The sequence below is a fragment of the Podarcis tiliguerta genome, assembly GCF_965153285.1.
Source record: "Podarcis tiliguerta genome assembly, chromosome: 8".
Lineage (NCBI taxonomy): Eukaryota > Metazoa > Chordata > Lepidosauria > Squamata > Lacertidae > Podarcis > Podarcis tiliguerta.
Genome location: NC_139541.1, coordinates 50,836,227 through 50,850,745, shown reverse-complemented (window position 1 = coordinate 50,850,745; position 14,519 = coordinate 50,836,227). Strand labels below are relative to the sequence as shown.

The following is a 14,519-nucleotide window of genomic DNA, read 5'->3' as shown; positions in this document are numbered from 1 at the left end:
AAATAAAGTAGATTAGCCCAAATGCTGAGTTGCTGAGGTCTGTTACGCAAGCTACAAAGACTCTGCGGATCCCTAAGTGTGCTGATGTCTGTTGGCATCGGTCGCTGTGATGTTCGGGCAGAAGAAAGCTTTTGACGCTCCTGAGCGAAAGACCAGGAGGGAGAGAACATGCCAGTCGGGCATGTGTCTCTGCCAGGATCCTACTCGAGGGTAGGACGAGCTCCTGACATGGCCATCAGCCCTCCCCCCCGCTTAATATTCTACAGCAGGCTCTTGAGTCAAAAGCCCATTCCAGCTACTCACTGGTGAGCGGGTCAATGCTGCTGGGAAACTGGCATTTTCTTGCACGTGGGGGACTTTGCTTCTTTCCACCCTTCTCACTCGCTCCCTCTTTTTCTTCTGGAGGCTTTTCTTTGGAAGGTGCTATGGGAACAAATGGAATAAGTGAAAACCAGGCAAACTTTGGAATCAAAACCATTGTTTTTAGCCAGCCTTTGACCATCTTAATTGATACTAGGTGTGCGGAGGCTGCAGTTATTCAACAGCGAGAATAAAAAAATCTCTGCACATGCTTGGGCACTCTGGTGCCAACCTGGTGCCCTTTAGATGTTTTGGACTGCAGCTCCCCTCAGCTCAAGCCAACTGGGGAGTCCAAAATGTCTGGAGAGCATCAGGTTGGGAGCTGCTGCTTCTGAGTCTTTAATCATTAGACACGGAAGGCCTGGGTTGTTTTCCTCTATGTACTTTGGTGCTCAAGTTACCCATCCTCTGGCAATGGTCGTGCCCCCCCCCCCGACTCACACCCAGAGTCAGTTTCACATGCAACTGGTTTCTGCTTCACCTAGAAGAACCTGGTATCAAAGGATGGAGAGAGAGAGAGAGAGTGTGTCTGGAAAGTTTCTGCGTCCATTTGCTAATCAGCAAGGCCTTTGACATAGCAGCCATCAGGGTCCAGCAAAGCTTATGCTGCCCATCCTAAGGAAGTTGAAGAGAAGCTAAACTCCTGCTGCAAAGAGCTAGTTTGATTGAGTCCAAGCTTTGCAAAGCTTATTTATGCTTCAGTTAAGTACCAGTAAGTGCACTATGGCTTCAGAAACCTCAAAAGTCATGTTGCAATAAGCAATTGACGACCATTGAGAAGGAGCTTGTCAGAAGGGGCAGAGAGTAGTTTCAGAAATAGGTTGAATATCTTTTACCCCCTGCTAGACACAGACCCTTTGAAAAAGGAGAGCCTTCTTGTAATAGATGGTGCTGGTCTCACTTACATGCCACGGGGGTTTCCTCGTCAGAAGAAGCATCTGGGTCAATCAATTTCTCTTTCACTTTCTCTGTTCGGTCTTTAAAGAGACGCACCAGTTCTTGCAGACGGTCATTGATAACTGCACTGTTTTGGCTTGCTGTTGAGCTGCTGCGATCTGGCAAACTATAGTGAAACAAGGCCAGATATTATGAATGAAAACTTTCCCATTGCTCAATGCTGTAATCACCAGAAGTGATATTATGAATGAATACCTTTTCATTGACCAATGTTATATTAATTAATTCTAGGCCCAATTTTAGCAAGTTGTAGTGAAGGAGGGACCATTTCTCCTCATATACACATTTTTTAAATGCAATTGTGCCTAATATACCAATTTTTGCAAGCAATTTTCTCTAATATAATACAGTTTTGTATGTTGTTTTCGATAATATATGCATTTTACTCACTTTGCTCTAATATACACATTTTGTACATACTCATATTTTGATAGTATTGCAAAATTCAGAGAAGTGCGGATTTAGAAGGTTCACCTCGTTTCAAATTGTGGATTATTTTGGGAATCGTGAATTAGGTACATAAATTGTGAACTGAAACCTAATTTCTCCCACATGCCAAGCTGTAGGTCTTCTCCATCCTGGTGCCCTCCAGATGTTTTAGACTACAACTCCCATCAGCCCCGGCCAGTGTGGCTATGCTCCCATCAACTTCAGCATCATATGACTGGGGTGACTAGCTAGGACCAATAGCAGCTGTAGTTCAAAATATCTGAAGGGCACCACCAGGTTGGGATGGAGGCTATAGGCAGATGAATTATAGCTTTCTTATTGACTGGTGGGTAGCTTTTCACTGTGGCTTGACTTTCATTCATTACATTCTTTGCTTTGCAGTCTGGAGGGCTGGAGTACACTCTAGCATTGTCATGCAGCCTTCTCCTGCAGCCTTTTATAAAATAAGGAGGATATGGCTATCAGTGACTAGTATCCATGGTTGCTATGCCTCTGAATATCAGTTGCTGGAAGCCACAGGAGGGCAGAGTTCTCTGGAGTTCAGGTCATGTTTGTCTGTTTCTCACAGAGGCATCTGATTGGCCACTGTGAGAAAACAGGATGCTGGACTAGAAGAAGAAGAGTTTGGATTTGATATCCCGCCTTTCACTCCCTTTAAGGAGTCTCAAAGCGGCTAACATTCTCCTTTCCCTTTCTCCCCCACAACAAACACTCTGTGAGGTGAGTGGGGCTGAGAGACTTCGGAGAAGTGTGACTGGCCCAAGGTCACCCAGCAGCTGCATGTGGAGGAGCGGAGACGCGAACCTGGCTCCCCAGATTACGAGACTACCGCTCTTAACCACTACACCACACTGGCTCTCACACTAGATGGGCCATTGGCCTCATCCAGCAGGCTTTTCTTATGTTCTTAGGAACTGCTGGACACTTACAAGGGAAAGCATATTTTGCACTTTTTCTAAAAACACTGTGCTTGTCTTGCTAACCCTACACTGCATCTGATGTTTATGGTCTGCAGACCAAACAAACTAAGCTACTACATGCTGTAGATGCAGTTGGGTCAAAATAGCTTGTTTGATGTAAACATACTGCAAAGATAACATGTAAGAACCCCATGTTTGCTGCCCTGACTTTCTTGGAGAAAGGGTAGGATATAAATGCCATATTTAAATTAAAGTCTCTAGTGTTGTACCAAAGTGATCCTTCTCTCTGTGGACTGGAAAGGTCTGGCCAAGCTTTGACTGGTGAGGGGCTTGGAGATGGCACTTTCAGCTCCTCCACACTCTCCTCCTGGGAAGATCGTTTCCTCCTGAAATGGGGAAAAAGAAAGAGGTCAGGTATTTTTTGGTACACACGATCAGAACATTCTCTCCATTTAAAAAAGTAAGTCCTAAATTTAGTCCACACTGATAGTATCAATGTCTTGCTGTTGCTGCCTTGAAAGAGCAGCTTCAGCTGTGAGATTGTCCTTGGCCCTGGTAGCTCAGCTGTGATCACAAACTAATGTTATTTGGAAGACAAAAAATTAAGATTCGGAGAACTAATAAGGTGCAAGCAGATTAAAGGTTGCCCATAAAAGGCACCCCGAGTCTTTAGAAAGAAACCACTTTAACAGAGTGGCAGACAGATTTAGGACACTTGACAGAAAAACAAAATAAATAGCAAACAAAGAAGTTAGCAACTAGTTGTTGGCCCATAGGGTAATTCAGCCTTTGCTGGCCTGTTGCCCTCTAGACATTGCAGATTTACAACTCCCATCAGCCTCAGCCAGTGGGAAGATATTGGATCAGCTCTGACATAAGCTTTAAACCCATTTATGCACCCCAGCTGTGTACCCAAAGGTATGCAATGCTTATCCCAGGTTTGTATCCCAGTTACAAGTCAATGCTCCTCGATAAATCAAGAATCTGCATGGATGCTAAATGACAGGTTTTTGGACTTTAGGTTCTAAAACATTATGGGTGCATACCTCTTGGGAGCCTTGGCTATAACCGGTACAGCGAGGGTTTGGGGTTTCTTTGGTGGTGAGGTCTGAGCACGGCCGGCAAATACTGGCAACCCTGAAGAGCCATTCTTGGGATTCCTATTCTTGATGTTCACAGTGGGGTATCTCCCTGATGGCCGTCCTTTGGCAAGAAAATATATGAAATGAGCCAGAAGAAAACAAGAAGACAGATAAAACCAGTGGATACATCACTAGCAGAGGCTCCTCATACCAAAATGTTCAAGATGTAGGTCCTTTACTGATCAAAAGACACCTGAAACTACAACCTCCTAATTCCCAACTGTATTTTCAGACACCTTCGGTAAACATAGCCACCTCTTAAATGTCCTATCCCAGGTTTATACAGTTTCTTTTCCATGCAATTCAAATTATACTATGGCCAAAGTATATAATAAATTTTGTGGGTTTTTAAAAAAATTAAAACAAAGTTTTTGTGTTATTATTTTTCATGAACCAATTCAAAATATTTTAATTTTTAATACTTTCAACTGATTGTACACTGTTCTTGTATACTGATTGTAATTACATAGTATATAATTGGTTGGAAAAAATATATATATTTAATATTTGGAGTATAAATTCTAGTTATAATACCCTGATAAAGTAAATGTTTATATCATCTTGTTGATTCTGTGTTATCATGTTAAACTGTGTCATAGATTCATATTGTATTTAGATAACTATCTTGTAGAACTAACAGGAATAATTAACTGGAAGATATAAATGCATTCAGATGTACAATTATTGCTATGAAAAGTTAGGCACATTATTCAAATATGACAAGTTGTTTCAAACACCAAGAGGTTTGATTATTCCTTTCTGTAGTGATAGGAAGCACATATTACTTTTCAGAGATAATAACTTAGTGCAAACTCCAAGCAAACTTTTACGCAATATTTTTAAATATACTGTGAAATATTATTTCTTCAAAATTAATTAAATTAGCTTCATCAAAAAGCAGCACAGGGCTATTTGCAAAAGGGCTTTCAAACATCCCCCACACTGTGCTTTGAAGTCCCAACAATGGGACTTCAAAGCACAGTGTCACCTGATGTCACTATGGCTTTAGGGGATTGACAGGTGGACAGCCCCACCCACCTACCTCTCAAAACTGCATTCACCATGCTATACATATTAATACTCCTTGAATTCATTTGGGACTGTTTTCAATGGTAATGGAACAACTGCCCAGTTGTGTTTGGTTTACATTTGCTTTTTATTTTTAAAAATAAAGATATGTATTTTTAAATTGGGGGGGGGGGGCTCCAGAGTTGGCACATAAGCATCTGGCTTGCTGGGCAGAAATGGTTCTCCACTCCAACTCTAAAAAGTATACCCAAAAGGGACAGGTCTTGCCTGCCACCTTCAATAGAGCAATTTGTGAAGCAAGGCCATTTGCAACCTTCAGCACAGCAGAGCAACTCTTGGCCTTTTCTCTTTTGATGCAAAACTGCATCACAACTACACGTCTGGAAGTTATGGCTACTGGATGTACATGTATTGAAGCAGACACAAAAGAGACACACACAGGCAGACGAAACGAAGGAAGCCTGACACACAAAGCTGCACGCACAAAGCCATGGCAAATGCTACGTTACCCTGGGTTTGAGAAGATGACCCTTCTTCCTTCAAAAAACTGGGGTTCGTCACACCAGCCTTTTGCTTTCTGGCGACAAGGACAGGGATGCGGGAGGTAGCGGCAGTGGTGGAGCGGTAGCTGGGGACGTTGGGCAGCTGCTCGGCTAGGCTGCGACGGGAGGGGGAGGAGCTAGGATGACTGAGTGGCTTGTCATGCACCAGGCGGGCTAACTCAACGTCGCGGTTTTGCTTGGACATGGTGGGGCTAGGCAGCTAGAGGCTCCAAGCAAGGGCCAAGGGGATCTGAAGCTGCAACAAAGCAAACATAAAATCACATGAGAAAAATGGTGTTGCTCAGTTCCAAACCAGCCATTTCATGTGTGTGTGTGTGTGTGTGTGTGTGTGTGTGTGTGTTATACACAATCATCATTGACCACAGTATGATCTTCAAAGATACGTGGTTGAAGGTCAGTTGGTTGAAATTCCGCAAGTTAAATTCATGCAAGGTGGAGAAATTTTCCTAGCATGGAAAGAGCTTTTACGGCTTCCACCTTTGGGGGGCGGGGGGAGCAAGGACTGCTCAGCATGCTGGCTCTGGAAGGCTAGGGATGCTCACACAGGGGATGTTTGAGTATACTAGTTTTCATATACATTTGAAACCCTTGGAACTGAACCACCAGGTAAGAGGTGATTATATGGTTATAAGTTGGGGTGGAGACCACCCTAAAGCCTAGAAATTAATAAATGGTAAGATTTTGTTTATTTGGGATATGAAGGGTATATACAACCTGCAGAGGAATTCCTGGGCTAGGAAAATGAACTGGCCAAGCTAGGGTCATTAAGAAACAATAAAGTGTCATTGAGGGACATTGGCAATGCAAGAGAACTGTCCTCCCCCCCACCCGAAGGTATGAAGACAGACAGGAGATTTGGAAAATTGTCAGGGTAACTGGGCCTTGGATTCCAGCACTGCACTGCTGTGAGGAACAAGTTCCTCTTGAGATGATCATGCTGTAACATCTGGACTCCATTTGTACTAAAGGTACAAATTTGTGGATAAATCTTATTTCTTAAAGCTACAGCAGCTTCCAACACGTCTTCAATTCTCCAAAGGAGCATAGGCCCTGGTTGAGGGCCAAGACCCCTGGAATCCTGTGCACAGCTTGACAGGGATTGGGGTAGCCTATAACAATACTGTATTTTGAAGGCGCACAAACATGCAAATGGAGTCACTTCAGGGGCAAATTCTGATGTGGCGGTTACACCACCACTCATTCCCCAAAGAGCTTGTGCAGCTTCATGCTGTTTTACAAACTCAATCCCCTAAAATGTTCCTTATTGCCCTGTTGGACTTCTTGGTCTCTGTGACCAGCTTTGCTACAGCTGGAGATTTCATGACCATGATGCAACCTTTTTGGTTTATAATTCAACATTCACGTCTGTGTCTGCACACTCAAGACTCATATGCTTTCAAAAATTGTCCAATACCAACCTTCACCAGCCCAGTGCCACCCAGATGTTTTGGACCACAAGTCCCATCATCCCTGGCCACTGGCCATACTGGCTGCAGTTGACAGGAGTTGTAGCCCTAAACATCTGGAGGGCATCAGGCTAGTGAAGGCTGCCTTAGGCCAAACACTCTGTGTATGCTCACTGGAAGAGAACAGGACAGCCCTTGCCTGCTCAGAGCTTTGTGTCCACATTGCAGGCCTGCACAGAATTGGACCAGGCGCATTCTATATACAGTACCTTGAGGTGTAACTAAGGCTGCTTCAGTTTCTTCCTCTTCTACCTTAATTTAAAAACAAAAACAAAAAAAACACAACATTATTCTGAAGAACATTTCCTGTTTTGAAAACTCAGGTTCTGTCTTTAAACAGACTTTTGTTATGTTGTGACAGTGTGCCCCTTCCCTATTTTATAAAGCCATCTTATGGGGCCATTTTAGGGGACAAAAGACTGGGTATAAAATAGCCTTTATAAATAAATAACCAACCAACCTACCTGTGGTAAAGGGCCTAAGTTGGCATCAAACCCCTTGACTTTGCCTGAAGCAGCTACCATGAAGGTGCAGCTATCAGAGGCACACCTATAAGGGACAAAAGAGAGACAGTCAGACAGCAATGATTAACAAACCCTGAAGTCCCAGGGATCTTCTTGTCATATTGAAGTTAATGTGTGTTAGAAATGCCCTGGAAGAATAAGGAGATTTACAGAGCAGCTTTCCATCTGAATATCGACTATATAGGCCCACAGCAAAGGTGGCCAGTGCCTGGTTCTTGGCATTCCTACTAACAAGGATGAATCTCTCACCTTCTCAGGCTATGTTCATACAATATACTTAAAGCACTATGTTACCACCTTAAACAATCATGGCTTCCCCCAAAGAATTCTGGGAAGTGTAGTTTGTTCAGGGTGCTTGGACTTGTTAGGACGACTGATTTTCCCTCACAGAGCTACAGTTCCCAGAGTTCTCTGGGTAGAAGGACTACCTATTAAACCACTCTGGGAACTGTTCAGTGAGGGGAATAGGAGCCTCAATACTATTTAAATTTGTAGCATGGTGCTTCAGATGTATGGTGTGAATGTGTTCCCCCCTCTCTGCCTGTCCCCCTCAACACTGTGTCACACACCAGCATGACAAAGAAACTGAACCCAAGACAGGCCTAGCAAAGCAGATCAAGCCTGGCCTCTGCCTCCTCCTTTGTCCACGATTGCACCCCATTCTCTCTTCTATTTAAATGAATTGGTGCTGCTCATTCCTATGGGGAGAAGAACAGCAAGAGGTCGTTTCCAACTAAGTTTTACTCAGAGTAGTCAACACGTTCAAAAAATTAATGGAGCTAAGTTAGTCAGGTTTGTTCATTTCAATGGGTCTCCTCTGAGTAGAGAAAGCTTTGGAGGATGCAGCCCATAGTAAGGTTACCAGACGTCCCCATTTCCCAGGCACAGCACCCAGATTTACGAATCAGCCCCCCTACAAAAATCAATTGAAGTTGAAAAGTGTCCCCAGATTCATTGAAAAAAATCTGGTAACCTTAGCCCATAGCATTTGTTGACACTGCTGTAGTGAGGACAAAACCTGCCCACCCTCCATGGGCTGCAATGTGTCTCTGTCCGCAGCATATACAGAGGCTCATTGCACACACTCAGCAGTCCAAAGAATATGCAAGCTCTTTCTCGGCATATCCCCACCCCTCACAAAGCAGGCACATTGCTAGTAAGCAAAACAAGCACCCTGCTGACTTCTTCAGCTAAAACATCATTCCTTGCCACAGGGTCTGATTGCACCAACAAAACACATTAAATCAAATTTGCTCAAACAAAACGCTGAGGTTTACAGTTGCGTTCATTAATGTACTATCCCTCATTCACCGTTTGCAATTCCTTCCTCCACGAGCATGTATAGAGGCACCTGCAACTCAATATAATACCTCATGCAACTGATGAAGTGGAATGTAGTGTACACCGAAAGCTTGTGCCATAATAATTTTGTTGGCATCTAAAGTGCCAAAAGATTCCTTGTTGGTTTTGCAACAATAGGCAAATACAGCAACCTTTCTAAAAATCTTTAACTTATTCCCTCATTTTTTGCCTTTGGACCCCTCAGAAATATTTTGCAAAAGAAAAAAAACCCAAAACTCACCTTTTCAAACCATGTTTCCCCTGAGCGTATAGCACATCAAGCCATGCTTATATTAAGCCCTGTGATGCTCTGCTAATCTTGAAAGCCTTCTCGTAATGAATGTATTTTTTAAATAATCGGCAACCGCTCCAAGATTGAGACTTTAGACTCTTTCCTGTGTCTGCTTTGCCTTCAGTTTAGATGCAAATCCTATTTCCTGTAAACTAGACTGAGCTGTCATAGCCCGCTCCCGAAGATATCCCCCCTCCCTGCTTCAACAGAGGAACACTGAGGGACCAAAGGGATGCTGTTGCTAGGAGAAACTGAGCAGTTGCCAGGGAGGAAAACGGGTCACAGCCTGGTTACTAGGCACCACACATAATAGGCAAGCCCTTGAATGTACTTTGCTAATAGAAGCTTCCATCTGATGAGGGAGCGCAGAAAAATAAGCCTTTCAAGTTTGTTGCAGATCTAAGGCTGCTTTAAGACTAATTATTTTATTGTCCAGTCCACACATGATAAATCTAGCATTCATCATGAGATGAAGACCAGTGTGGCATAGCAGCTAGAGTGTTGGGCTAGGACCGGGGAGACCAGGGTTCAAATCCCCACTCTGCCATGAATCTCATTGCCAGTCAACCTACTCCACCTTACAGGGTTGTTGTGCAGAGGAAAGGATATAAATTTAATAAATAAAATGGATCCTTCTGTCAGAATTTGACATTAAAAATTTTGATCACTGGTAGTTACATTTAGCAGGGTTCTGCTAAAGAAGGAAAAGCTACCTACCTATCAATCTGGTACAGCAGCTTTTCCTTCCTTTGGAAAAAAAAATCTGGTCAATTTCATGACTGACATGGGCTATGTGCACTCTGTACCTACAAAGCCCATTCCAAGCACATTCTTTCCCTGAAATAATTCTGGGCACGGTAGCTTACCCCTCACAGAGCTACAATTCCCAGCAAACTACAGTGCCCATAATTCTTTGAGGGAAAGGATGTGCTTGGAATGGGCTTTAAAGCTATAATGTGTACGCAACCATGATCTTCGTGCTCAGGAACCGGCCTTAGTTTTTGGTTGCCAACTCTGAACACAGAGACAGGTTTTGATTGAGAGATCTGACCACATCCTCATTAAGTTATATGAGCATAAAGGGATGGATCAAGTGAATGAAAACCCTTGTGTTTATGTTTTAACAGAGGGGTGGAGGACATGCTGTCCTCCAGGTACTGTTGGACTCCAGCTCCCATCAACCGCAACCAACATGGCCAGTGGATAAGGGTGATGGGAGTTGTAGTCCAACATCTGAGAGGAGACAGCAGAAGATGCTGTCCTGTCTCCAGCACTGAAGTATGAAGAATTGAAGCCTTGCTTCACTTTTGTGTAGGAAACAGGAGAGACACCATTTTATCTTTTGCCTCAATAAAATATACTGAACTTGTCCTGTCTCTTTCCCGCATCACAAAGGAACATCGGTTGTGGGGAGGGTCTGCACATTGAAAGAAATAGCAAAGCAGAGCTTTGAACATGCTGTCTTCTCCACAGAGCAATGTAGCAAATCACAATCTAAAGGGCAGTTCAGAGACAAAGCAAGCTGTACCTTTGTGTTTAGAGGAAGAGCAATGAAGAATCCATGGCCTTTGTTTGAATTCAGGACCTTTGTGGCAGAGAGAGGTCCTCTGAGTGCCTTAACATTTCTATTCTGTTACCAATGTTAACATGTGCGGGAAACATCTGGTGTATGGCAACTCATGTCTGCGAATTCCCTTAAAATGGGCTCAAAAACTTTTTTTTTGAGATTTTGCAAAAAAAAAACATACAAAAACAAAATAAAACAGCTCAACAACTTTGTCCAAAAATCAGCTCAACAACTTTAGTGTCCAGATTTTCACTTTTTGAAATACGGCAACCCTAGTTGCCAAGTTATACAGCAACAGATATTCTTCCTCCTAATTCCCCTGCTTTGGCTTCCTACCTCTGCTTTGCGGGGCTGGGAGGTGCCCCCACAGTCCACTCAGCTGTGCCACACCAACACATCTCTTCCTCTTGGATCTCATGGTCTTCCACCAATAATTCCACATGGCTCTGTCTTGTGGGAAAGGTGCAGGCTGAAATAAAATGGTGAAGGCATCAGGTTAGGGACCACTGGGCAAGAAGATTCATCTAATTATTTATAGGCACAGGTGCTAAGTGGCAAAGTCCAAATGGGATCACCTTGCTACTATTCATTGTGTCCCTCTTCAGCAAGTAGCGATTCTCTCCTCTTCAGACACAAAACTTCTCAAGTTGCTGACCTGGTTCTGGCAAACGTCACCTCCAGATAATTTTAAGTTATCCCCTGTGCCCCAAGCAGGACTCCAAAGCCAGAAGGAAGTCAGCAGCTGGGTGGGTGGCAAAATTGGCAGGCACTGCGAAAAGTGAAGCACCTCTCCCTTCACCTTTCTCTGGCAACGCCTCCTCCTGTGCATTCTGTCACGAAACATGAATTTGGGATGTGCATTTGCTGAGATATCAGGCAGTTCCAAACACAGGTTGGCTTCAGTTTCTACATACTCAGCACTTGCTGAAAAAACACACAAGCCAAAATGCAAACTTTTCTGAATTTTGTAGGTATAGATCTCTAACCGAAAAAATCCATACAAAACTCAGGGCAAAGTGTGCATAAAAACGTGTATATTTGTGAAAATAATGTAGCAGGGGAAACTGCTTGCAGAAACATTAAGCAAAATTGCACACAGGAGTGTCAGTGGTGACAGCTGGTGCCCTTTGGGACTGATAGGGTAGAAGGCAGGGAGACCAACAGTAGGTGGCGCCAGAGCCAGTGACAGACTGGCATCATTCTAGTTTTGTCCTCCTCCTTCCTGCTGAGCTCTATAAAGGCAAAACTGAGATGAAAGAGGAGGAAGCTGATAGGCGGCAGCACCCCTTGGATCAGTTGCAAGTATAAGAAGGTTGGCAAGTGGGGTCTGGCTGAGAGCAGAGTGCTATTGGTGGGGCAGTGCCCCATTTGTCCTAATGGACCAGCTTCCACTGAGGAAGGCATATAATATGAGAAATGCACTGATTAATTTTCGTGATGACTTTAAAAACTGAACAAAAAACATAAACTGATGTGAAAATGTGGCAAACTGAATTTAAGACTGGAAAAATGAGAAACAGAAACTGGGAGATTAATCCATTCCTTGTTCCCCTTGAAGAAGAGGCATCTGGCATATCGCTTACCGGGTCCCCAAGCAGGACAGTCAGATAAAGCCACGTGGGGAGATCAGAGAGTTTGTTTCTGCTTTGCTTTGGATTGTGAAAGGAGGGAGCCTGGGGTGGGGGTGGGCTATTCTTGTAATTTTAAGGTGGACTTGCATCCTGGGAGAAAAGTGACTGTAGCACTAGTGAGACCAGACTAGTGCCACCAGACATCTTCATTTGCCCTGGGCTCTGTAGGTAAAACAGGGCTGGCCATAATCCCTTCTGGGGCCCACATGTCAATGGTGGACAAGAACAGAGGCAAAAGATGACACAGTAATGTATGTAAATTTTGTCTTCGAATAGCAGTCTGGTTTCTACTCTGTTTCTGCACAGACCTCTCAATCCTCCACACAGACAGGCAAGAGGCATGATTGTTGTTCAATGACATTTTGCAACCTGGTGAAAAACACACACATGGAGTCCTATGAATTGGATGAGAGAGGATTTGAGAGCACTTTTGGCCCCTGGACGTGAGGCTTCCTACCCCTCAAGCAAAGAAGAAAAGCAGCAGCTCTTCCCACCAGATGGGGGCAAAGGGAGAGAGGTCAGCAATTGCAATTAATCTCATTGTGAGGAACCATGAAGTTTACTGGGCCATAGTGAGCCAGTTACTCCCTTGCAGCCTAACCCACTTATTGGGTTGTTGTGAGGAGGACAAAATGAACACAAGGTAAACCATGTGCACTGCTCTGAATTCCTCGAGGAATGACTGTTGGGGGCAGTATTGTTTTTGTTTCCTGTTATGGTATGTATTTTTGTGTTTTTATATTGTAAACCACCCTGTGATCTTTGTATAGAATTTTAATAAATAATAATGATATCTTGTGTAGTTTCTCAGAAGTTCAGAAGAACAATAGTATTCACCTGTTGCTAGTCTGGAATTCATCTGGAATTCGGAAAGAGAAACGAGGTTGTTGTATAAAAGTCAGTGATATGTACATCATGTGGGCTTGTTGAACTGCCTTGAGTTACTCATCTACAAAGGGAGCATTTTTCTGCTTTTAATTTGTGACAGATTGTTTGGAAAGTCTAGTAGATAGCCCTGGGGAGGTCATAGTGCATGTTGAAACCATTGACATGTGTGGTCCTGAAAGTAAAATCTAGATCGCTAGGTAGGGGGCTGAAAGCCTAAACTTTCATGGTAGCTTTCTCTGTTCTATTGACCTCTTCATCAAAGTTCAGAGTACTGGTGAAAACTTCCATTAAGGCTGCTTCCTCCTGAGAAGCATCCAAACACTGATTGCTTCTCTGCTGTAAGCTCCAGGTGGGATTGCAATTGATTTTGAGGGATATTGCACTTTTTCTGATTGTAGGGCTGAGGGCATAAACACCTGTGGACATTGTGCTGGGCTTCCATTCTTATAAACATCCAATTTTCTATGTAAGTAAGCAAGTAGTAAGAAAGAAAGAGATGAGATGGAAGCAGCGTTGGGAAAAGGCTGATTGCAAATTGTTGTTTACATCATCCACTGGGCCCCAATAAAACATGACTTGAACAATCAATTTCACATGAAACACCCAGCATGAAAGCAGCCTTAGGAGATGGCTGGCCTCTGCTGCTTCTGTTTAATATTAATCTGATGGGTTTTGTGGTGTTTCTATTAACACTGTGTACATTAATTAAGATGTTATGGTTGGATTGTGTTTTAAATAATAGTTTTAGCTTTGTAAATTGACCAAAAGGTGATCTAAAAAACCCAAATTAGTAAAGCTATAATGTCCTGATAGAAGAAGCGACAGAAATACTTTGTCTACATGAGAGAGCTACTCAAAGAAAAATATTGGGTGAGTTGTAGCTTTTCTCATTTCCTGGCTTTGCCATATATATTCCTGAATGCAATAAAAGACTACCGTATTTTTCGCTCTATAAGATGCACCAGACCACAAGACGCACCTAGTTTTCGGAGGAGGAAAACAAGAAAAAAATATTCTGAATCTCAGAAGACAGAACAGCAAGAGGGATCACTGCGCAGTGAAAACAGCAATCCCTCTTGCTGTTCTGGCTTCTGGGATAGCTGCACAGCCTGCATTCACTCCATAAGACGCACACACATTTCCCCTTACTTTTTAGGAGGGGAAAAGTGAGTCTTATAGAGCAAAAAATACGGTATTTTCTGACTATTTTGGAGGAGAAACACTATTGGATCATGAAACAAAGTGGATGAAGGACATGGGGAATACAAAATATCAAAAACAGTGCCCCCCCCCCAGTCCAAGGCTCTGACCTCCCAGTGCCAAATCCAAAAGGTATTGCCATCCTTTACTTTTCTCCTACCTATGAATTAACCAGTCCTGCCTTCCCCG

General features: G+C 43.4%; 1 protein-coding gene across 1 annotated transcript in view; it reads right to left on the bottom strand.

The window, feature by feature from the left end:
* The window catches only part of CNGB1 (cyclic nucleotide gated channel subunit beta 1), a gene marked incomplete at its 5' end in the record, with an annotated part of 63,802 nt that overhangs the window by 13,941 nt on the left and 35,342 nt on the right, over positions 1-14,519 (bottom strand). Inside the window, 7 exons of the mRNA XM_083453328.1 lie at positions 304-423; positions 1,266-1,423; positions 2,957-3,073; positions 3,734-3,890; positions 7,097-7,139; positions 7,352-7,436; positions 10,948-11,080. Coding sequence (XP_083309454.1) covers positions 304-423; positions 1,266-1,423; positions 2,957-3,073; positions 3,734-3,890; positions 7,097-7,139; positions 7,352-7,436; positions 10,948-11,080 — 813 coding nt within the window. The remainder of the gene's footprint in view (positions 1-303; positions 424-1,265; positions 1,424-2,956; positions 3,074-3,733; positions 3,891-7,096; positions 7,140-7,351; positions 7,437-10,947; positions 11,081-14,519) is intronic.